At 40.4% G+C, this 24501-nt stretch overlaps 5 protein-coding genes and 1 long non-coding RNA gene across 13 annotated transcripts in view; 5 read left to right on the forward strand and 1 right to left on the reverse strand.

The window, feature by feature from the left end:
- Positions 1-1377: 1377 nt before the first annotated feature.
- LOC127535536 (E3 ubiquitin/ISG15 ligase TRIM25-like) overlaps positions 1378-24501 on the forward strand; it is a 36054-nt gene continuing 12930 nt past the window's right edge. The window contains exon 1 of the mRNA XM_051953831.1: positions 1378-1699. The gene's annotated coding sequence lies outside the window, so the exon portion shown is untranslated. The remainder of the gene's footprint in view (positions 1700-24501) is intronic.
- On the forward strand, positions 1630-3368 carry LOC127535486 (E3 ubiquitin/ISG15 ligase TRIM25-like; the record flags this gene model as incomplete). The annotated part of the gene is given in 3 exon segments (XM_051953644.1): positions 1630-1741; positions 2563-3345; positions 3348-3368. Coding segments are annotated over 2 exon segments (672 nt in total), but the record flags the coding sequence as incomplete, so codon positions are not given.
- Positions 3388-4638, forward strand: LOC127535561 (tripartite motif-containing protein 16-like protein). Its single transcript, XM_051953905.1, has one exon. The coding sequence runs from the start codon at positions 3731-3733 to the stop codon at positions 4343-4345; it is 615 nt and encodes a 204-aa protein (XP_051809865.1). The 5' UTR covers positions 3388-3730; the 3' UTR covers positions 4346-4638.
- LOC110971619 (tripartite motif-containing protein 16-like) lies at positions 5282-9322 on the forward strand. Its single transcript, XM_051953830.1, has 2 exons — positions 5282-5386; positions 7073-9322. Exon 2 carries the CDS (start codon positions 7205-7207, stop codon positions 8873-8875), a length of 1671 nt encoding a protein of 556 aa, XP_051809790.1. The 5' UTR covers positions 5282-5386; positions 7073-7204; the 3' UTR covers positions 8876-9322.
- LOC127535535 (tripartite motif-containing protein 16-like) lies at positions 5283-24492 on the forward strand. 8 transcript variants are annotated; one of them, XM_051953823.1, is made up of 2 exons: positions 5283-5386; positions 19066-24492. In XM_051953823.1, the coding sequence occupies exon 2, from the start codon at positions 19198-19200 to the stop codon at positions 20875-20877; it is 1680 nt and encodes a 559-aa protein (XP_051809783.1). In that variant the 5' UTR covers positions 5283-5386; positions 19066-19197; the 3' UTR covers positions 20878-24492. The 8 variants fall into 8 exon arrangements, with proteins under 8 accessions (XP_051809783.1, XP_051809789.1, XP_051809786.1 ...); XM_051953829.1 differs by lacking the exon at positions 5283-5386 and adding an exon at positions 5753-6082; XM_051953826.1 differs by lacking the exon at positions 5283-5386 and adding an exon at positions 5753-6068.
- Positions 7071-19353, reverse strand: LOC127535594 (uncharacterized). The gene is made up of 2 exons (XR_007944469.1): positions 19233-19353; positions 7071-7239 (listed from the first exon to the last, which is right to left on the reverse strand). It is a non-coding gene; the product is annotated as an uncharacterized LOC127535594 (long non-coding RNA).

Genomic DNA, 24501 nt, shown 5'->3' on the forward strand with positions numbered 1-24501 from the left:
CAGTCTGGGGAAATGAGAGGTTTTCACCAGGCAGGGCAGATCCAGGTTTTAAGGCGGGGGCTCTGAAAGGGTTGGAAAAAATATATCATTTATATGATGTGAAAACTGGAAAATTACTACTGTTTGAAGATATTGTTAGAGGATATGACCTCCCTCGTAACCATTTTTTAAAAAAATATTTGCAAATAAGAAATTTTATAAGGTCCCAACAAAACCATTCACTAACTATTCCTGAAACTTCATCAGTAGAAAAAATGATGAGTAATTGTTTAAAAAAAGGTTTAACATCAAAATTTTATCAAATATTATTAAATAAGTCTCCAGAATCTTCTATTAAAAGACTAAACATGGATAAGAGACTTACAAGAGATCATTCCTATGGATGACTGGAGAAAGATGTGTGCCAGATCACAGTCATTTACAATAAATACTAATCTTAGAATGTTACAATATAAGTGGATTATGAGAACTTACATCACACCCATTAAACTTAATAAATATAATAAGGATATTTCTGATTCATGTGTGAAATGTGGGACAAAGGGTTCACTTCTTCATTGCCTATCACAATGCCCAAAAATAGAAACTTTCGTGAACGGTATTTTGATTTCAATTCAAGACATATTAGCAATTGTAATACCTGAGGATCCAAAATTGTTTATTCTTGGAAAAATACCAGAAAATATTAATTTGAACCAGAAAGAAAGGATTTTTGTGGAATTGGGTATCGTGTTGGCAAAAAGACTTATTATGAGACATTGGAAGGATACTTTTGGACCGAATACAGATGAATGGTTCAATGAATTAATAACAACTTTATCTTTAGAAAAAATTACATACACTCTTAGAAATAAACAACAAATGTTCTATGACATATGGGGCCCATTTATACACTATTTAGGAAGGACAGACTCAACCTATTGTGATAATGTAAATATAGATAGCTGATGTGTTTGTATTAGTAATTATTGACAAACTTCCATAAGTGACCATAAGATGTAATTGTAACCTCTACAAATATAGAATAGTCTTACTTTATCTGTGAACATAAACAAGAGCAATAGGATGGTGATTTTTTTTTTTTACTTTATTGTTTTTTTTGGACAGGGGTGGGGGATTAATTATGTAAGCTTATTATTTATGTTTGTAATTTTTTATAAATCTATTTTTCTTCTTTAAAAATAAAAACACATTGAAGTAAAAAAAAAGAAAAAAGAAAATGTGACACTAGAGCTCTTGTGCCGAGTACAGAAAGTGCAACCAGTCGTTTCTCCATCCCTAATATGTGACTTTAAATGAGCACAAAGACATGAAAAATGTGAGCATTTAAATATGTATTCCTCAACCTGGATATTCAGACATGTCTATGAGGTCTAGATGGTTCAGGCTGTGTGTGGTTTTGGTCCATGTGTGTCTTAAATGTGCAGAAAGACTCGGAATAATGAGGACATCTTGATATGTTTAATGGAAACCTGACATTAGTGTTTACTTTAATATCTTGGTGTATCTGTGGCAGACAGTAAACAGCGATCCAGATCCATTCATACATGGTTTGATTTAGCACCGATCCACTGGTAATGTCTCACACAACAGCCGCTGCCTCTCGAGCTGAACTGTGCATCGATCTGCTAGTGATGCCTTGGGGCTCCAGGAGGAAGTTTATCCTTTATTCAAAACAGAAGAGCGCAATCAGCCAGCTGTGTTTTCTCACCGTTCTTCCCTCGGAAGTCCTCTTTTTCATGTAATAACACAGCTGTGTAAACTACAAAACATGTTGTGACATCTCTAATGTCTCAGTTTGCATGAAAGTTTGTGTTTTGTTGTTGTTCTTCTGTGAAGAGTTTCCAGTAAGTCTGTGGGTCACTCAGCTGGTTAGTGGAGACCTCATGGTTTAGAGTCTGACTGCTCAGCTGCTGCTGGTGTTTAAACGAGTTCGTATACATTTTGTGATAAATAGTCAGTTTAAGATACAAACTTGTAAAGAAAATACGTTTAATCGTTTAGAAATAGTTTAAGATATAAGTTAGACAGCACGTATTAAGACCGAATGCATTCATTTGAGAATACTGGTGTAGTTCTTTAATGCATTTGTTGAAAACGGTAGATTTTGTCTGTGTTTTGTAAAGTAATTCCTCTGATACAGACCAGTCAGAGGACAGAGAGCTGTTTTCTATCATTCCCCTTCCTGGTCCCTTTCTAAGGGTACAACATATCCAGTAATTATATGTCTACAAAGAAACTCAGACAAACAAGAATGTTAGTGCGGCTGGATTTAATTTAACGGAGCTGGATAACACAATGTACCGAACGGAGCTAGCTAACAGCTAACAAAATGTACTGAACGAAGCGAGCTAGCAGCTAATATAATGAACCGAATGGAGTTAGCTTGCAGCTAACACAATGTATCGAACGGAGCTAGCTAACGGCTAATAAAATGTACCAAATGAAGCTAGCTAGCAGCTAACAAAACGTGCTGAATGGAGTGAGCTAACGGCAGCATGTCCTCTTCCAGAATGAATCAGTCCCTCTTCCTTCAACATATTTCCTGGTTCCTCCCTCTAGATCTGCACTGTGAGGATTGGTGGAACCAACGTGGAGTGAAGTGGAAGAACTGAAAGGCCACATTGACTGCAGGATCAATTGAGTTTGAGTTGGAGGAGAGAGAAACTCAGTCGCTGCTGCTCAGAGGAGAAAATGGCTCAGGAAGGAGTTCAGCTGGACCAAGAAACCTTCTCTTGTTCCATCTGTCTGGATCTACTGAAGGATCCGGTGACTATTCCCTGTGGACACAGCTACTGTATGACATGTATTAATACCCACTGGGATGGAGAGGACCAGGAGGGAATCCACAGCTGTCCTCAGTGCAGGAAGACTTTCAGACCGAGGCCTGATCTGGAGAAAAACACCATGTTAGCAGCTTTAGTGGAGGAGCTGAAGAAGACTGGACTCCAAGCTGCTCCTGCTGACCACCACTATGCTGGACCTGAAGATGTGTCCTGTGATTTCTGCACTGGGAGGAAGAGGAAGGCTGTCAAGTCCTGTTTGTTCTGTCCAGCGTCTTACTGTGAGAATCACCTTCAGCCTCACTATGATGTACCTCCATTGAAGAAACACCAGCTGGTGGAGCCCTCCAAGAACCTCCAGGAGAACATCTGCTCTCGTCATGATGAGGTGAAGAAGATGTTCTGTCGTACTGATCAGCAGTCTATCTGTTATCTCTGCTCTGTGGAGGAACATAAAGGCCACGACACAGTCTCAGCTGCAGCAGAAAGGACTGAGAGGCAGAAAGAGCTGGAGGTGAGTCGACTGAACATCCAGCAGAGAATCCAGGACAGACAGAAAGATGTGAAGCTGCTTCAACAGGAGCTGAAGGACATCAGTGTCTCTGCAGTTAAAAACATTAGATGACAGTTGGAAGATATTAGCGGCGGTGGCTTGTCTCATCAAGAACAGTAGCAATGTGCTGCATGGGCAGATTAGATCCCAGCAGGAGACTGAAGATAGTCGAGTCAGAGAGCTTCAGGAGAAGCTGGAGCAGGAGATCAGGGATCTGGAGAGGAAAGACGCTGAGCTGAAGCAGCTCTCAGATACACCAGATCACAGCCAGTTTCTCCACAACTACCCCTCAGTGTCAGCACTCAGTGAGTCCACACACTCATCCAGCATCAGCATCCGTCCTCGCAGACACTTCGAGCACTTGGTAACACTTCTGGAAGAGCTCAAGGAAGAAATGCAGGACAGACTGAAGGACACCTGGACAAGCGTCTGTCAGATAATCTCTCTTCCAGATTTTTTAGTGCCAAAACCAGAACCAAAGACCAGAGTTGGATTCTTAAGATATTCACGTGACATCACTCTGGATCCAAACACAAAGCTGGTTTTATCTGATGGAGACAGAAAAGTAACAGCAGTGAAAAAACATCAGTCTTATCCTGATCATCCAGACAGATTCAGTTTTTATTTGCAGGTTTTGAGCAGAGAGAGTCTGACTGGACGTTGTTTCTGGGAGGTGGAGATGACAGGAGGTCATGTAGCAGTCGCATACAAGAGCATCAGCAGAGCAGGGAAAGGGAAGAAGTATAATTTTGGACGTAATGACAAATCCTGGGCATTAAATTGTAACCCAAACAGCGATGGATTTTGGTTCAACAACACTAAAACTCCTGTCTCAGGTCCTCAGTCCTCCAGAATAGGAGTTTATCTGGATCACAGTGCAGGTATTCTGTCCTTCTACAGCGTCTCTGAAACCATGACTCTCCTCCACAGAGTCCAGACCACATTCACTGAGCCGCTACATGCTGGAATCTGGGTGGAAAAATCTGCTGAGATCCTGAAACTGAAATAAACTTACATCTGTCACAGTTCAGGGGTTGAAATCAGAGATTGAGCTCATCGTGACTTTTATTCTAAACATGAAAATATCAGCTTCTCTGTGCTCTGAATGTTTGAACTTTTGTATGGATCTGTTTGTTTGCTGCAGTTTTTCTTCTTCATGAACCTCAGCAGAGAAATCAGCAGACCTTCTTCTCCCACAGAGATTTTATTCTCACCACTTTGTAAATGTGTGAAGAAATGTAGGATTGCATTTGTTTTGAATGATTAAAATGATTAAATGATCTACAGCTGATGCAATTTAAACCTGTTATTCTGTTTGTTATTGACGAGGAAATCACTGATTAACTGAAGTTCTGGGTTTATTTTTACTGAATTTTCATCTTTTTTGTTTTTAGGTGTTTGGTGTGTGAATAAACTGCTGGTTTTAATCATGAATAAAGCTAATTTGATCTTTTTTTCTGTGTATAAAGAAGATTTTATTAATTCACAAAGAAGATTTGTTTTAAAAAAGTGGAGAAAAACACTGAAAATGTGACACTAGAGCACTTGTGCTGAGTACAGAAAGTGCAACCAGTCGTTTCTCCATCCCTAATATGTGACTTTAAATGAGCACAAAGATGTGAAAAATGTGAAGATTCAAATATGTATTCCTCAACCTGGATATTCAGACACATCTATGAGGTCTAGATGGTTCAGGCTGTGTGTGGTTTTGGTCCATGTGTGTCTTAAATGTGCAGAAAGACTCGGAATAATGAGGACATCTTGATATATTTAATGGAAACCTGACATTAGTGTTTACTTTAATATCTTGGTGTATCTGTGGCAGACAGTAAACAGCGATCCAGATCCATTCATACATGGTTTGATTTAGCACCGATCCACTGGTAATGTCTCACACAACAACAGCTGCCTCTCGAGCTGAACTGTGCATCGATCTGCTAGTGATGCCTTGGGGCTCCAGGAGGAAGTTTATCCTTTATTCAAAACAGAAGAGCGCAATCAGCCAGCTGTGTTTTCTCACCGTTCTTCCCTCGGAAATCCTCTTTTTCAGGTAATAACACAGCTGTGTAAACTACAAAACATGTTGTGACATCTCTACTGTCTCAGTTTGCATGAAAGTTTGTGTTTTGTTGTTGTTCTTCTGTGAAGAGTTTCCAGTAAGTCTGTGGGTCACTCAGCTGGTTAGTGGAGACCTCATGGTTTAGAGCAGGGGTGTCAAGATCCGTTCCTGGAGGGCCACTATCCTGCATGTTTTAGATGCTTCCCTCTTCCAACACACCTGATTCAAATGATCAGGCTCGTTATCAGGCTTCTGCTGAGCTTGATGATAAGCTGATCATTTGACTCAGGTGTGTTGAAAAGGGAAACATCTAAAACATGCAGGATAGTGGCCCTCCAGGAACTGAGTTTGACACCCCTGGTTTAGAGTCTGACTGCTCAGCTGCTGCTGGTGTTTAAACGAGTTCGTATACATTTTGTGAGAAACAGTCAGTTTAAGATACAAACTTGTAAAGAAAATACGTTTAATAGTTTAGAAAGAGTTTAAGATATAAGTTAGACAGCACGTATTAAGACCGAATGCATTCATTTGAGAATACTGGTGTAGTTCTTTATCGCACTTGTTTAACACAATAGATTTTCTCTGTGTTTTGTAAAGAAATTCCTCTGATACAGACCAGTCAGAGGACAGAGAGCTGTTTTCTATCATTCTCCTTCCTGGTCCCTTTCTAAGGGTACAACATATCCAGTAATTATATGTCTACAAAGAAACTCAAACAAGAATGTTCGTGCGGCTGGATTTGACGGAGCTGGACAACTCAATGTACCGAACGAAGCTATCTAACGGCTAATAAAATGGACCGAACATGGCTAGCTAACGGCTAATAAAATGTACCGAACGGAGTTAGCTAACGGCTAATAAAATGTACCGAACGAAGCAAGCTAACGGCTGATAAACGGTACCGAGCGGATATAGCTCATAAAATGTACTGAACGAAGCTAGCTAACGGCTAATAAAATGTACCGAACGGAGTTAGCTAACGGCTAATAAAATGTACCGAACGAAGCTAGCTAACGGCTGATAAACGGTACCGAGCGGATATAGCTAATAAAATGTACTGAATGGAGCGAGCTAACGGCTAACACCAATGGACAAGAATTTGAAGGTTATCCTGTAACTTTGATCCTAAACTAAAATTTTAAGGTTATCAACCAGTCATCACCACAGAATATATCTATCAACATTATATTAGCAGGGAGTTTACAGAAGTATGGTCATTTTTGTAAATGAGACCTGGTTCTCAAACATTGTTATCTGGTTAAATAAAGGTAAAATAGATAAATAAAAAGTGAAGCTAAGCTCACTAAGGTGCAATCTAAATAAAGTGTCTCTGTTAATGTTCAGGGTTAACAGCAGCTAGTTGATAGAAATTCAAAACTTAGACAGAAAAACAATCTAAATTTACTGTCTTGTAATTCGTAGGAAAAACATCTACTGTAAATTTATCCTCCCAGTGAATTTTGATGCATTGCAGATCTTCAGCAACTTACTGTGAACCGGTTCTACAGTAGATATTTGGCCATTTTACATCAATAATGCCATATAAAGTGTAGATATTTGTGACAGTTTATGATTAGAATATGTTGGTATTGTATATAAAGATCGGACACAGCATGTCTTCTTCCAGAATGAATCAGTCCCTCTTCCTTCAACATATTTCCTGGTTCCTCCCTCTAGATCTGCACTGTGAGGATTGGTGGAACCAACGTGGAGTGAAGTGGAAGAGCTGAAAGGCCACATTGACTGCAGGATCAATCGAATTTGAGTTGGAGGAGAGAGAAACTCAGTCGCTGCTGCTCAGAGGAGAAAATGGCTCAGGAAGGAGTTCAGCTGGACCAAGAAACCTTCTCTTGTTCCATCTGTCTGGATCTACTGAAGGATCCGGTGACTATTCCCTGTGGACACAGCTACTGTATGACGTGTATTAATACCCACTGGGATGGAGAGGACCAGAAGGGAATCCACAGCTGTCCTCAGTGCAGGAAGACTTTCAGACCGAGGCCTGACCTGGAGAAAAACATCATGTTAGCAGCTTTAGTGGAGGAGCTGAAGAAGACTGGACTCCAAGCTGCTCCTGCTGATCACCATTATGCTGGACCTGAAGATGTGGCCTGTGATTTCTGCACTGGGAGGAAGAGGAAGGCTGTCAAGTCCTGTTTGGTTTGTTTGGCCTCTTTCTGTGAGAAACACCTTCAGCCTCACTATGATGTACCTCCAATGAAGAAACACCAGCTGGTGGAGCCCTCCAAGAACCTCCAGGAGAACATCTGCTCTCGTCATGATGAGGTGAAGAAGATGTTCTGTCGTACTGATCAGCAGTCTATCTGTTATCTCTGCTCTGTGGACCAACATAAAGGCCACGACACAGTCTCAGCTGCAGCAGAAAGGACTGAGAGGCAGAAAGAGCTGGAGGTGAGTCGACTGAACATCCAGCAGAGAATCCAGGACAGACAGAAAGATGTGAAGCTGCTTCAACAGGAGCTGAAGGACATCAAGGTCTCTGCTGATAAAACAGTGGAGGACAGTGAGGAGATGTTCAGAGAGCTGATCCATCTGATCCAGAACAGAAGCTCTGAGGTGGAGCAGCAGATCAGATCCCAGCAGGTGATTGAAGAGAGTCGAGTCAAAGAGCTTCAGGAGAAGCTGGAGCAGGAGATCAGGGATCTGGAGAGGAAAGACGCTGAGCTGAAGCAGCTCTCAGATACACCAGATCACAGCCAGTTTCTCCACAACTACCCCTCAGTGTCAGCACTCAGTGAGTCCACACACTCATCCAGCATCAGCATCCGTCCTCTGAGACACTTTGAAGACGTGACAGCAGCTGTGTCAGAGCTCAGAGGTAAAGTAGAGGACGTTCTGAAGGACACCTGGACAAACATCTCACTGACAGTCACTCAGCCAGGTGTTTTAGTGCCAGAACCAGAACCAGAACCAAAGACCAGAGTTGAATTCTTAAGATATTCATGTGACATCACTCTGGATCCAGACACAGCATTCGTATGGCTGGTTTTATCTGATGGAGACAGAAAAGTAACAGCAGTGAATCAACATCAGTATTATCCTGATCATCCAGACAGATTCAGTTTTTACCGTCAGGTTCTGAGCAGAGAGAGTCTGACTGGACGTTGTTACTGGGAGGTGGAGATGACAGGGACAGGTCATGTAGCAGTCGCATACAAGACTGTCAGCAGATCAGGAGATGAAAGTGCATTTGGGATGTTTGATGATTCCTGGTCATTAGACTCTTGTAACAACAGTTTTGAGTTCATGCATGATGGCATCCAAACTCCTGTCTCAGGTCCTTGGTCCTCCAGAATAGGAGTTTATCTGGATCACAATGCAGGTATTCTGTCCTTCTTCAGCGTCTCTGAAACCATGACTCTCCTCCACACAGTCCAGACCACATTCACTGAGCCGCTACATGCTGGAATCTGGCTTTTTTTTAATGGAGACACTGCTGAGATCCTGAAACTGAAATAAACTTACATCTGTCACAGTTCAGGGGTTGAAATCAGAGATTGAGCTCATCATGACTTTTATTCTAAACATGAAAATATCAGCTTCTCTGTGCTCTGAATGTTTGAACTTTTGTATGGATCTGTTTGTTTGCTGCAGTTTTTCTTCTTCATGAACCTCAGCAGAGAAATCAGCAGACCTTCTTCTTCCACAGAGATTTTATTCTCACCACTTTGTAAATGTGTGAAGAAATGTAGGATTGCATTTGTTTTGAATGATTAAAATGATTAAATGATCTACAGCTGATGCAATTTAAACCTGTTATTCTGTTTGTTATTGACGAGGAAATCACTGATTAACTGAAGTTCTGGGTTTATTTTTACTGAATTTTTCATCTTTTTTTGTTTTTAAGTGTTTGGTGTGTGAATAAACTGCTGGTTTTAATCATGAATAAAGCTAATTGGATCTTTTTTTTTCTGTGTAGAAAGAAGATTTTATTAATTCACAAAGAAGATTTGTTTTTAAAAAGTGGAGAAAAACACTGAAAATGTGACACTAGAGCACTTGTGCTGAGTACAGAAAGTGCAACCAGTCGTTTCTCCATCCCTAATATGTGACTTTAAATGAGCACAAAGACTTGAAAAATGTGAAGATTCAAATATGTATTCCTCAACCTGGATATTCAGACACATCTATGAGGTCTAGATGGTTCAGGCTGTGTGTGGTTTTGGTCCATGTGTGTCTTAAATGTGCAGAAAGACTCGGAATAATGAGGACATCTTGATATGTTTAATGGAAACCTGACATTAGTGTTTACTTTAATATCTTGGTGTATCTGTGGCAGACAGTAAACAGCGATCCAGATCCATTCATACATGGTTTGATTTAGCACCGATCCACTGGTAATGTCTCACACAACAGCCGCTGCCTCTCGAGCTGAACTGTGCATCGATCTGCTAGTGATGCCTTGGGGCTCCAGGAGGAAGTTTATCCTTTATTCAAAACAGAAGAGCGCAATCAGCCAGCTGTGTTTTCTCACCGTTCTTCCCTCGGAAGTCCTCTTTTTCAGGTAATAACACAGCGGTGTGAACTACAAAACATGTTGTGACATCTCTACTGTCTCAGTTTGCATGGAAGTTTGTGTTTTGTTGTTGTTCTTCTGTGAAGAGTTTCCAGTAAGTCTGTGGGTCACTCAGCTGGTTAGTGGAGACCTCATGGTTTAGAGTCTGACTGCTCAGCTGCTGCTGGTGTTTAAACGAGTTCGTATACATTTTTTGATAAACAGTCAGTTTAAGATACAAACTTGTAAAGAAAATACGTTTAATAGTTTAGAAAGAGTTTAAGATATAAGTTAGACAGCACGTATTAAGACCGAATGCATTCATTTGAGAATACTGGTGTAGTTCTTTATCGCATTTGTTTAAAACAATAGATTTTGTCTGTGTTTTGTAAAGAAATTCCTCTGATACAGACCAGCCAGAGGACAGAGAGCTGTTTTCTATCATTCTCCTTCCTGGTCCCTTTCTAAGGGTACAACATATCCAGTAATTATATGTCTACAAAGAAACTCAGACAAACAAGAATGTTAGTGCGGCTGGATTTAATTTAACGGAGCTGGACAACACAATGTACCGAACGAAGCTAGTTAACAGCTAACAAAATGTACCGAATGGAGATAGCTAACGGCTAATAAAATGTACCGAACGAAGCTAGCTAACGGCTAATAAAATGTATCGAACGAAGCTAGCTAACGGCTAATAAAATGTACCGAACGGAGCTAGCTAACGGCTAATAAAATGTACCGAACGGAGCTAGCTAACGGCTAATAAAATGTACTGAACGGAGCTAGCTATCGGCTAATATAATGTATCGAACGGAGCTAGCTAACGGCTAATATAATGTACCGAATGAAGCTAGCTAGCAGCTAACAAAATGTTTTGTTTTGTTTTTTTTATTGAAAGATATGCATATATTTATAAAGAACATATAGCTCGAGGCTCAAGGCTTTACAAAGTTCAGTACCACAAATAATTACAAACAAGATAATCATGTATGTTTTTTACAATTTAAATTCTGTACACACAGTTCTGGTCTTCACAGCTTTAGCATTTGTACAGTACTTCAACGAGTTCAAGTAAGAGGACAACAGTGATTCAAAAACAATGAGCTTAGGAATTTGGTTGGAATACTTACATGTGTGAATATGAAATTTAGCAAACATCACAATCAGATTTATAATGAAAATTTTGTTCATGGGAAGATTTTTACCAAACATACCAAATATAATATCTCTCTTCTCTGAGATAACTTCTACACTCAGTCTTCTATTCACAAACAAATTAATATCCTTCTAAAAGATTAGAGTATAAGCACACTCCCAAAAAAGATGGATAATTGATTCTTTATTACCATGACAAAATGAACATAGGGGATCAACATTTAAGCGATATTTGGAAATTACACTGTTTACAGGATAACATCTATGAAGAATTTTCAAGCAAACCTCGCGTATCTTGTTAGTTACAAAAAATTTTCTTGGAAGTAACCATACAGAATTCCAATCAATATCAGTAATTATATTGTTCCATACAAAAACAGAGGCTGGTTTGCAAATAAAATCCCTTATGATGACATCTCTAATACATTTGTTGTTTGTTTTTTCACTTAAAAAGTGTTCCGAACTATCAATAAACAATTCTTGGGATACCTCAACATTTGGATTGTGTCTATATGTTGACATCAGCATTTTAACACCAGACGGAATAGCATCGAAAACAATTGCAAATTCTCTCAGTGATACCGGGAAATTATATTCATAGAGAAAATCTACATAAGAGTAAGTACATCCTTCTCTGTTAAATAACTGATGCACATATATGATATCATTGTCAATCATTTCTGTAAGAAAAGTGATTTGTGTTTCAAGCATAAGTTCTGATTGTTCCAAATACAATATTTGTGAGGGGAGAATTGTGCTTATGAACTAGAGACCAAGATAGTAATAACTGTTTGTGAAAATTAGACAGTTTGACTGGAAGTTTTTCAGTTTTATAGTTGCAATTTAGTAAAAAGTTTAAACCGCCTATTGCCTCAAATACATGTGTAGAGATAAAGTTCCATAAAGAGTTTGGTTTTTGCAAATACCTTTTTATCCATTTAATTTTGAAAGAAGAATGTAGGGTATTAAAATCTATAGCATTAAATCCACCAGCGGACAATTTATTAATCATCACGCTTTTTTGATAAGATGCGACTTTTTCTTCCAAATAAAATTGAATAACAGTTGATCTACTTGCGTATTTGTGTCATTTGAAACATCAAGTGCAGAGCTAACATAAACCAGACTTGAGTCCTTCTGCTTTGGAAAGTAATACTCTACCAGAAATTGATAAGTCTCTCTGGGTCCACATATTTAACTTTTTTTTGTATTAATTGGACACGGGGATTAAAATTTTCATTTTGTCTTTTGTTTTCATCTTTTGTTCTTATGACTCCCAGATATTTCACTTTTTGTTTAACTGGGATCCCTGATATTTCTAGATCACTGCAGTATTTAATAGGAAATAATTCACATTTAGAAATATTGAGTTTGAGGCCGGAGGCTAATGAGAAAGTATCTAACAATTTAATGGCACTGTCTATTTGAGTAGCATCTTTTAGAAAGAGTGTGGTGTCATCAGCAAGCTGACTCTGCCAGCAATAGTAATACCTTCTAAACAGCTATTTTTAATATAGTAAGCTAAAATTTGCATTGGTAATAGGAACAAAAAGGCACTTAACGGACACCCTTGGCGTATACCACTCTCAACAGTGAATCGACTAGTGGTTCCATGTGGTAATTTGATCGAGCTGTTGGCAGCACTGTATAAAGTACGAACTGATTTCTTAAAGTGTTCGCCAAACTCAAAAAGATCTAATGTTTTGAAAAGAAAATCATGCTCCACTGAATCAAATGCTTTTTGGAAATGTAAAAATAAAATAAAACTACTTTCTGAAATAAAATCTGAGTAATCTAATAAGTCAAGTACTAATCTTATCAATTATGTATCTACCAGTCATAAAACCATTCTGAGATTCCTCGATTACATCATGGAGTACTTTTTTAAATTTAGTTGCAAGACAAAGCGCCAAAATTTGTAGTCATTGTTAAGAAGAGTAATAGGGCACCAGTTATCTAATATGAGAGTATCTTTTTGTGGTTTTGGAATTAAGGTAATCAGGCCTTGACATAATGAAGGTGGGAGCTGTTCCTTATTAATACTTTCTGAAATAACATGAAACAAAAACGGATCAAGCTGTGTTGAAAACATTCTGTAAAATTCTGAGGTTAACCCATCTGTACCAGGGGACTTGTTCAATTTAAGCTTCGGTATAGCATCTGAGATCTCATTGAGTGTAATTGGAGAATCACAGATAATTCGATTAGGTTCACCTATAGTTTTTACATTATTTATGTGTTCAAAAAATTCTTCCATCTGCACCAATGAGAGATTGGATTTGTAAACTTTTTAAAAAAAAACTCCACACAAAAAGTTGAAGTATCTCTGGGATTATCTACAATAACACTATCAATGGAGAGTCTGTGAACACTATTTTTGGATTGTTGTTGTTTTTCTAGCTTGAAAAAATAGCTTGAATTTTGTTCACCTTCTTCTAACCATTTTGCCTTGGAGCATATAAAAGCTCCTTTAGCTTTATTGATATAAAGTTTATCTAAATTTAGTTGAAGTGTTAACAGCTGAGCTTGTTGGGCATCAGATAGATTTTCTGGAAGAATAGACGAAAGGGAGATTAGATTGGAAATCAGATCAATTTCCTCTTTTTTCTTTTCTTTTTTGAGTCTTGCCCATTTCCATAAATAATTTTCTTAATTCATATTTTAATAACTCCCAGTATTTTTGAAATTGGCCTTCATTCTCTGCTAATTTAAAATATTCAGATATTTTTTTCTTTACTATTTCACCTAGTGATTCATTGCACAAAAGAGAGTTGTTGAGTTTCCAGTAAGATGGACACCTTCTTGGTTAATTTTTTGTGATACTTGTAAAGTTAACAAAATAGTTTTGTGATCTGTCAATGGAGTTGGAATAATTTCAGATTTGCAATTCAAATTGGTGAAACATTCAGAAATTAGCCAGAAGTCTATTCTAGATTGCAACGTGCCAGCTCTATTTTTCCAGGTGTATTCCCTGCTATTTGGATTGTTAATTCTCCATATATCCACCAGACCTCTTTCAATCATAAAGTCATTCAAATAGTCATTTACCTTTTGTTTGAGATACCTGTCAATTTCATCATCACACGTACAGTTGAAATCACCTCCCAATACCAACTTCACATTTGGGAACCTTTCTATAATGCCTTCAGTTTTTGTGTTTAGTTCTTGAAATAGGTCTTTGTTTTCCCTAGCACTTGTAAAACCATACACATTGCCCAAAAGAAATATCTGGTTATGATGAGAGAAAACCAGTAAAGTGTAATGTCCATTTAAGTCTATCTGTGTAAAAATTACCTTTCCATCAAACTTGTGTTTCAAAGTGAGAGTTCCTGCTGAGTGGTGGTTACCATGTGACATCCAAATGTCCTCTCCCCATGGGATTTCCAGAAGTTATGATCTTCATCAGATGAGTGGGATTCCTGGATCAAACTGAAGTTCGCATCAAAGTTTTTAAATATACAGAAAAAAAGCCTTACGTTTTGTAATGTCTCTCAAGCCTCGAGCATTAATAGAAACAAACTGTAAAACTGAAATGTTCAATAAACAGCAATAACAGTCAATAACCTTCCTTAACTTTAAAAGAGTAACACAAGAAGGCAGAGCTTAACCCGATGAAACTTGGTCATCAGCATCAGAATAGTTAAATTAGACTTTGATATCAGAAACAGAACAGTCAATGTCAAACTTGGATATCAAAGTCAGAACATTTCCTTGTTGTCAATGAAAGCTTTACCCCTGACGAAAAATGCCATTTCCTTCTCCTCCCGGGCTTTTTGAATGAGTGGCCACAGGCGAATTCGTTTTTCGCGGTCCGCCGGCGTCAGGTCTTCTTTGAAACGCAGGTTTCGCTGTTTCAAGTAGTCGTGGTTCTTTGACATCTTCCAAATGGCGTCGCGAAAGTGCCTCATGGAGAACTGTATGATAATGTCTCTCGCCTGGACTCTGGACGGGTTCGGTCTGCCAAGCCTGTGCACCGAGTCAATCACCTCCACAAATTTCTCCTTGTATCCCGGGGCAATGTTTTTACAAATGTCTATCACCGCGCTCCTCACATCTTCTCCATCTCTCTCTGGGAGCCCGCGAAGACGTAGATTCCATCTCCGCTTGTAGCGCACCAATTCTGCTACTGATTTTCAAGCATTTGGATCTTTTCTTCTGCTTTATTAACTCTTACTTCGGTTTTCTTAACTGTACTCTTCATGTCTTGTACTTTGCAGATAGAAACTCGACAGACTTTCTCAGCTCGTCAATGGCTTTTCTGATAGTAGCTCCTTGCTCTTCAATTGCTAGCTTTAGCGTAGCCACTATGCTATCTGCCATATCCCACTCCATTTTACCTTTTTTGGAGTTTGGAGAGTTAGTGGGGGACTCTGGCGGTCGATTTTCACCTTTGCGTTTGGTCAAGGGGTTATTTGACATGACTGCGGGTCTTCAGTTGGAATGAAAGATGCCTTTTTTTTGGTAAAGTTCGGGAGCAGCTCTGTCACGCAGCCTACCGCCTCGACGCCATCTTGACTCAGCTAACAAAATGTGCTGAATGTAGCTAGCTAACGGCAGTGTCACTACCTGATCCATCCCGGAAACCTGATTTGTACTGCGCATGTGCGCAAAGTACGTCACTTCTGCTACTCGTTTTTCCATGCATTTTACAGCATTTTAACCTTTAACCCGAAAAAAAATACAATTTTCTGTCAATTACTTAATGATTCAAGAATTATAGGGTTAAGCTAGTAGTAGGAACCTTTAGTAGTGAAACTGGGCGCCATCCTCCTCACTCTGCAGCAATCTGCTTCTGTCGGAGGAAGCACTCCGTTAAACTGCGGTCAAGTGAGCCGCCCGCACGCTGGGCGTTGCGCGGCTATTCTGCGTAATACGGTAATGTTATCACAGGCGCTGAGCAGCCCCACAGCTGCAAATTCATCCTGTTATTCAGATTATGACTTTCAATATCTCCAAATCCTAAGGTGGTGACAAAGATCTCTCACAGTGGCCTTGTCAGAGGTCATCCCAGCTACCACCACGTACAATATCACCTCATTTTACTGTAGAATTTTAGATAAAATTAATGTCAAAGTATGCTGCAATTTCAGTTGTGTTGATGCATAATGGCTGATAATTAAATTCAGTTCAATTTAGTTTTATTTATATAGCACCAATTACAATTAAAATGTTTCAAGACGCTTTACAAACCGATATGGCCTGAAACCCCCAGAGCAAGCCCTCAGACGACAGTGGCAATGAAAAACTCCTTTTTAACAGGGACAAACCTTGAGCAGAACCTAGCTCATATGGGGGGCCCATCTGCCGTTGGCCAGCCGGACGATTGAAATTGCAGCATACTTTGACATTAATTTTCTCTAAAATTTTACAGTAAAATCAGGTGATATTGTGCACGGTGGTAGCTGGGATGACCTCTGACAAGGCCACAGTGAGAGATCTTTGTTTGATATTGAAATATCGTTGATATTAAAAGTCAAAATCTGAATAACAGCATGTATTTGCAGCGGACGTCTCAGCCTGGCTCCTCAGCGCCTGTGATAACATTACCGTATTACGCAGAAGCCGCGCAACGCCCAGCGTGCGGGCGGCTCACTTGACAGAAGCAGATCGCCGTAGATTCAATTCAATTCAATTCAATTTTATTTATATAGCGTCAATAACAGTCAAATTGTCTCAAGACGCTTTACAGAACCCATATGCCTGACTCCCAGAGCAAGCCCAAAGGCGACAGTGGCAAGAAAAACACCCTTTTAACAGGGAAGAAACCTCGAGCAGAACCCGGCTCTATATAGGGGGGACCCATATGCCTGCTGGCCGGGGGGGTTGAGAAGGACAGAAGAGGGCAAGGGGGAGGGATGGGAGAAGAGGGAGGGGTGGGAAAGCAAGGAAAACACAACACACATTTGGATACATGTATGACAGGATATGTGACACAGACAAAGTATAAGCTAACATTGAAAACTGACTCATAATTTACTCTGATGATGTACGGCTCTAACATTAAACATACTCCATATATAGCTAGCAGTAAAATTCAAACAGTATGTAAGTTAGCATAACAGTATAGTGAAGGCGATGCAGAGTTGACTGGTGGAAAAAGGGAGTTGGAAGCAGAGGGCTGGAGGAAGGTCAGCAGCAGCATCCCACAGTGGACATGATGGAGACTGGACCAGCTGGTGGAACATCAACCACAGATCTGAAGCATCCAGCTCTGGGACCAGGGACACTCGGAGAAATAGCACAGGGGGAAACAGAGTGAATGTACTGCAATAACGGTATACATATTAAATGTAAAGGTAGATAGAGAAGGGCTCAGTGCATCAAGAGAAGTCCCCCAGCAGCCTATAGGCCTATAGCAGCATGACTAGAGGCAGAACGAAGGGACGACCAAGAGGGAGTCAGCTGTGCAATGAAGACACAAGCCAAACCCCTGTGGGTCACCCAGTCAGCCCTAACTATAAGATTTGTCAAAAAGGAACGCTTTAAGCCTGGTCTTAAAAATAGAGAGGGTGTCTGCCTCCCGAACCCAAACTGGGAGCAGGTTCCACAGGAGAGGAGCTGATAACTGAAGGCTCTGCCTCCCATTCTACTTTTAGAAATTCTAGGAACAACAAGTAAGCCTGCAGCTTGAGAGCGAAGAGTTCTACTAGGATAATAAGGTACTATCAGATCTTTAAGATATGATGGAGATTGGTTATTAAGAGCTTTATATGTCAGAAGAAGGATTTTAAATTCTATTCTGGATTTAACAGGAAGCCAGTGAAGAGAAGCCAGTATAGGGGAAATATGATCTCTTTTGCTAACTCCTGTCAGTACTCTCGCAGCAGCATTTTGGATCAACTGTAGATGTTTGAGAGAGCTATTTGGACAACCCGATAATAAGGAATTACAATAGTCAAGCCTGGAAGTAACAAAAGCATGAACTAATTTTTCTGCATCACTCTGAGACAGAATGTTCCTGATTTTTACAATAGTTTGCAGGTGAACCTCAGATCAGACGAGACGACCCGCTGAATTTAAGCATATTACTAAGCGGAGGAAAAGAAACTAACAAGTTGGGATTCTTCCCAACCACAAGAAACTCGTTCGCTCGTTTCAGAGCATTCTCTGGCTGCTGAAAATACGCCGGCATGTTGTTGGCGTTTTACTGAGTGAGGAGGATGGCGCCCAGTTTCACTACTAAAGGTTCCTACTACTAGCCTAGCCATGCTAGATCCCATGTTTCTGACGGCACAAGGGTCTAGGGAAGCTCGACAGGGAGGGAGGCGGGCTAAAAGGTTGTCTATCAAATCCCTCTGCAGCAGTTGGGTAGGTATACAACCAATCAACACAACGAATAGGCTGACATAGTTCCGAGAGCACCGGCGGATTGTGTGGCTAAGTCCCATTAGCTTCCCAACCAGCGGAGCCGCGGAGCCAACTGGTATATTAAGGATTTGCCATATCCCGTCGGCATAAGTCCAAATACGTCTTTCTTCTCAATGAAACACTTCAGTGCCGTCCTTTGTTTATCTTTCAAGTTGAATTTTAGCTTCAAATCTTTAAGGGCTGTGGCCAAAGCCGAGTCCAAAGATAACTGTTTATTGTGCGCCGGTTGTTTCTGTCAGAATCGTCACGCCTCTGTCGTCACTTCGTTACGCCCACCTTCTGACTCTACACTTCATGGTGATTGGTCCGGCCAGTTTTAGGAGAATCCAGCCTCGAGCCTTATGGAGGGTAACTAGACCCACCCTGGCAGAGAATTAAATTTGTTGCAGTGGGTTGTCTAGCGCGGCTAGGCTATCCTACTACTAGCTTAACCCGATAATTCTTGAATCATTAAGTAATTGACAGAAAATTCTATTTTTTTCGGGAGTAGCGGAAGTGACGTACTTTGCGCACATGCGCAGTACAAATCAGGTTTCCGGGACGGATCGGGTAGTGACAGGCAGCATGTCCTCTTCTAGAATGAATCAGTCCCTCTTCTTTCAACATATTTCCTGGTTCCTCCCTCTAGATCTGCACTGTGAGGATTGGTGGAACCAACGTGGAGTGAAGTGGAAGAGCTGAAAGGCCACATTGACTGCAGGATCAATCGAGTTTGAGTTGGAGGAGAGAGAAACTCAGTCGCTGCTGCTCAGAGAAGAAAATGGCTCAGGAAGGAGTTCAGCTGGAACGAGAAACCTTCTCTTGTTCCATCTGTCTGGATCTACTGAAGGATCCGGTGACTATTCCCTGTGGACACAGCTACTGTATGACATGTATTAATACCCACTGGGATGGAGAGGACCAGAAGGGAATCCACAGCTGCCCTCAGTGCAGGAAGACTTTCAGACCGAGGCCTGACCTGGAGAAAAACACCATGTTAGCAGCTTTAGTGGAGGAGCTGAAGAAGACTGGACTCCAAGCTGCTCCTGCTGACCACCATTATGCTGGACCTGAAGATGTGTCCTGTGATTTCTGCACTGGGAGGAAGAGGAAGGCTGTCAAGTCCTGTTTGTTCTGTCCAGCGTCTTACTGTGAGAAGCACCTTCAGCCTCACTATGATGTACCTCCATTGAAGAAACACAAGCTGGTGGAGCCCTCCAAGAACCTCCAGGAGAACATCTGCTCTCGTCATGATGAGGTGAAGAAGATGTTCTGTCGTACTGATCAGCAGCTGATCTGTTATCTCTGTTCTGTGGAGGAACATAAAGGCCACGACACAGTCTTAGCTGCAGCAGAAAGGACTGAGAGGCAGAAAGAGCTGGAGGTGAGTCGACTGAACATCCAGCAGAGAATCCAGGACAGACGGAAAGATGTGAAGCTGCTTCAACAGGAGCTGAAGGACATCAAGGTCTCTGCTGATAAAACATTAGATGACAGCTGGAAGATATTAGCGGCGGTGGCTTGTCTCATCAAGAACAGTAGCAATGTGCTGCATGGGCAGATCAGATCCCAGCAGGAGACTGAAGATAGTCGAGTCAGAGAGCTTCAGAAGAAGCTGGAGCAGGAGATCAGGGATCTGGAGAGGAAAGACACTGAGCTGAAGCAGCTCTCAGATACACCAGATCACAGCCAGTTTCTCCACAACTACCCCTCAGTGTCAGCACTCAGTGAGTCCACACACTCATCCAGCATCAGCATCCGTCCTCTGAGACACTTTGAGGACGTGGTAACACTTCTGGAAGAGCTCAAGGAAGAAATGCAGGACAGACTGAAGGACACCTGGACAAGTGTCTGTCAGATAATCTCTCTTCCAGATTTTTTAGTGCCAGAACCAGAACCAGGATCAGGACTAGAACCAAAGACCAGAGCTGGATTCTTAAGATATTCCCGTGACATCACTCTGGATCCAAACACAGCAAACACAAACCTGTTTTTATCTCATGGAGACAGAAAAATAACAGCAGCGAATCACCAGCAGTCTTATCCTGATCATCCAGACAGATTCAGTGGATTTTCTCAGGTTCTGAGCAGAGAGAGTCTGACTGGACGTTGTTACTGGGAGGTGGAGATGACAGCAAGAGGATTTTCTATAGCAGTCTCATACAAGAGTATCAACAGAGCAGAAAATGATCATATGTTTGGATGTAATGACAAATCCTGGGCATTACGATCTTTATACGATCTTTTTACATTTGTGTACAACAACACCATCACTCCCATCTCAGGTCCTCATTCCTCCAGAATAGGAGTCTACCTGGATCACAGTGCAGGTATTCTGTCCTTCTACAGCGTCTCTGAAACCATGACTCTCCTCCACACAGTCCAGACCACATTCACTGAGCCGCTACATGCTGGAATCTTGCTTTATTGTACTGGAGACAAGGCTGAGATCATTATCTGAAATAAACTTACATCTGTCACAGTTCAGGGGTTGAAATCAGAGATTGAACTCATCATGACTTTTTTTTTCTTTGATCAAGGTCTTTTTATTAACATATCAAGAAAGAGATGAACATATATACGAGCATTTTACAATTTTTTGTTTTACCTCCATCCCCCCACCCCACTTTACAACATCGACAACATCAACAAACTTAGCGGCCAGAGACAACAAAGTAAAACGAGTAAAAAATTAAGAAAAAAATAGAATAATAAATAGATATAAATAATAATAATAATAAAATGAAATTAATAATTTTAAAAATAAATAAATAAATAAAATTAACTTGATGATAAATTACATGAGGTAGGTAAATGAATCAGAAATGATACATGACATATAGTAAGAACGTACATCCATGACTATTATAGTCCAATCTCATCTGCTTTCACTTTCTCCAAGAAGGGCTGCCAGGCAACAGAGAATTTCCGAAGTGACCCTTTTATAGCATATTGGATTTTTTCCAGTTGAATATAGTACGTGACCTCCCTTATCCAATGTCCATAAACAGGTGGCAATGCATCCTTCCATTTTTGTGATATCATCCTCCTCGCCAATAGAGTACGGAAAGCTATCACATTAGTCTGTGGCCCAGTCAAGCCGACATCCCTGAGAGCCACACCAAAGAGAGCCATAAATGGGCACGGTTCTAGTGAGGTACCACAAACCCTTGACAAAGTGTTAAAGATGGACTTCCAAAAATTCCTCAATTTTGGACAGGTCCAAAACGTGTATTAAGGTTGCAGGCTCACGCTGACAACGATCACACGTCAGGTCGAGATCTGCCTTAACTTTGCATAACCTCGTTTTTGACCAGTGAAGGCGATGCACAATTTTGAATTGGATTACTGAGAGTCTAAGACAAATAGAGGTGGAGCAGATTTGGTCAATTATTCCCTCCCAATGTTCATCCGAAATTTGCTCGCCTAAATCTTCCTGGCATTTATTCCTAAGTGACTCCAGAGATGCCAGCCTCTGTGTATGCAACAGCGCATATAACAACCTTATAGCATGTTTTTCATCCGGTTTGCACTTGAAAATTTCATCCAGAAAGGAGGGTGAGGGACGCGATGGGAAGAGGTTAACGTTACAGGCAACGAAGTTCCGGAGTTGCAAATATCTAAAGAAATGAGCTCTAGGAATATTGAATTTCTACACCAGTTGTTCAGATGAACTAAATACATTGTCATAAAAAAGATCATACATTGAAACTATGCCGCGTTCTGACCACACACTAAATGCACCATCTGCAATTGAAGGACCAAACATACAATGTCCTTGAGGTGGTGCAACAAGTGACAGTTCTGTAAGTGTGAAGTGGCGTCTAAACTGGTACCATATTTTTAGAGAATGTATCACAAGAGGATTCAGGGTGAAGCTAGATATAGGCCGTGCCAGTGGTAATTTAGCACAGAGCAGAGAAACCATTGACACCAGACCAGTCGATGAATTTTCTATGGTTACCCATGGCGGCATGGTGTCATCTTTTTTTGTCCAAAACAGAAACGACCTTATATTAGCAGCCCAATAATAAAATAAAAAATTTGGAAGTGCTAGACCACCTGCTGCTCGAGGTCTTTGCAGTATATTATGCTTAATTCGAGGTTGTTTTATGTTCCAAATAAATGATGAGAGCTGGGTGTTAAAGTTGTTAAAAAAGGATTTAGTCAAGAATATCGGAATACATTGAAAGAAATATAAAAATTTAGGAAAAAAATTCATTTTAACGGTTTTGAGTCTTCCTCCCAGTGAGAGAGGCAACAACTCCCATCTTCCAAGGTCTCGCTTTAATTTAGAAAGTAAGGGTAAGTAATTGGCTTTATATAGTTCGTTACAGTTTTGCGTGATCCAAATACCCAAATATTTAATTTTGTCATAATTTATCTTGAAAGGGGTCGGATAAGTAAACAGAGGTTCGCCCGCCGTCTTGCCAATAGGCATAAGCTCACTTTTCTGGAAGCTCACCTTATAGCCAGATATCTCCCCAAACCCCCTAAGCAAATCCAGGAGCTTCGGGAGGCTATGTAAGGGGTCCGACACAAATAATATCAAAAGATCAGCATAAAGTGAAACTTTATGAACCAAGCCGCCCCGATGAATACCTTTAATATCGACACAGTGCCTTATGGCAGTAGCCAGTGGCTCAACTGCCAATGCAAAGAGGAGGGGTGACAAGGGGCACCCCTGCCTCGTGCCTCGTTGGATTTCAAAAAAAGGGGATAAGTTGTTATTGGTACGCACTGCAGCTAAAGGAGAGGAGTAGAGTACCTTAATCCACGTTATAAAATTAATTCCAAAACCAAATCTTTTAAGCGCATAAAAAAGAAAATCCCATTTCACCCGATCAAACGCTTTCTCCGCGTCTAGCGAAATGATCATCTCTGAAGTGTCTGTTGTAGCGTGACTGGAAACTATATTTAGCAGACGCCTGATGTTCAAGAAAGAATGTCTAGCCTTAATAAAGCCTGTTTGATCGGGCGAGATAATGGACGGTAAGGTCTTCTCTAAACAGCTGGCTAGAACTTTAGCTAAAATTTTTGTATCTGAGTTTAGTAGCGAGATGGGACGATATGAACTGCATTCAAGTTGGTCTTTATCAGGCTCAAGTATCAGGGAGTTTATGGCTTGTCGCATTGTTGGAGGAAGAGCATGTGATGTGTAGGACTGTTCAAAAACTGACCTTAATAGAGGACTGAGCTGGCTGGAAAATTTCTTATAAAAATCCGATGGATAGCCATCCAGACCGGGGGATTTTCCAGATTGCATGCTTTGTATAGCTAGCGCAATTTCTGTGTTGGAGAGTGGCATGTCCAAAGCAGTTGCAACATTTGGATCCAGTTCAGGCATATCAATATTTTGAAAAAAAATTCTCTATGTCAGATGTGTTCTGCGACGAGAGCAAACTATAGAGTGCCTGATAGAACTTTAAGAAGCTTGTATTTATTTCTGAGGTGTCCGTACATCTTACTCCCTGATCATTTCGAATTCCTGGGATGGACTGATTGGCTATTCGTTGTCTTAGCTGATGTGCTAGGAGCCTGCTTGTCTTTTCTCCATGCTCATAAGCATAACTTCTTGATCTTAATATCAGACATTCAGCTTGTTTTGTAGTAATAAGGTTATACTCTGTAATAGTAGACGACACTTGTACATCTCAGGTGTGGGTGAAAGAGAACTCATCATGACTTTTATTCTAAACATGAAAATATCAGCTTCTCTGTGCTCTGAATGTTTGAACTTTTGTATGGATCTGTTTGTTTGCTGCAGTTTTTCTTCTTCATGAACCTCAGCAGAGAAATCAGCAGACCTTCTTCTCCCACAGAGATTTTATTCTCACCACTTTGTAAATGTGTGAAGAAATGTAGGATTGCATTTGTTTTGAATGATTAAAATGATTAAATGATCTTAAGCTGATGCAATTTAAAACTGTTTTTGTTTTTATTGACGAGGAAAGCACTGATTAACTGAAGTTCTGGGTTTATTTTTACTGAATTTTTCATCTTTTTTTGTTTTTAAGTGTTTGGTGTGTGAATAAACTGCTGGTTTTAATCATGAATAAAGCTAATTTGATCTTTTTTTCTGTGT

The sequence above is a fragment of the Acanthochromis polyacanthus genome, chromosome 9, assembly GCF_021347895.1.
Source record: "Acanthochromis polyacanthus isolate Apoly-LR-REF ecotype Palm Island chromosome 9, KAUST_Apoly_ChrSc, whole genome shotgun sequence".
Lineage (NCBI taxonomy): Eukaryota > Metazoa > Chordata > Actinopteri > Pomacentridae > Acanthochromis > Acanthochromis polyacanthus.

What these genes read in the sequence shown, in the direction of transcription:
- LOC127535561 (XM_051953905.1), top strand. Translation starts at nt 3,731, where the DNA reads ATGCAGGACAGACTGAAGGACACCTGGACAAGCGTCTGTCAGATAATC.
- LOC110971619 (XM_051953830.1), top strand. Translation starts at nt 7,205, where the DNA reads ATGGCTCAGGAAGGAGTTCAGCTGGACCAAGAAACCTTCTCTTGTTCC.
- LOC127535535 (XM_051953823.1), top strand. Translation starts at nt 19,198, where the DNA reads ATGGCTCAGGAAGGAGTTCAGCTGGAACGAGAAACCTTCTCTTGTTCC.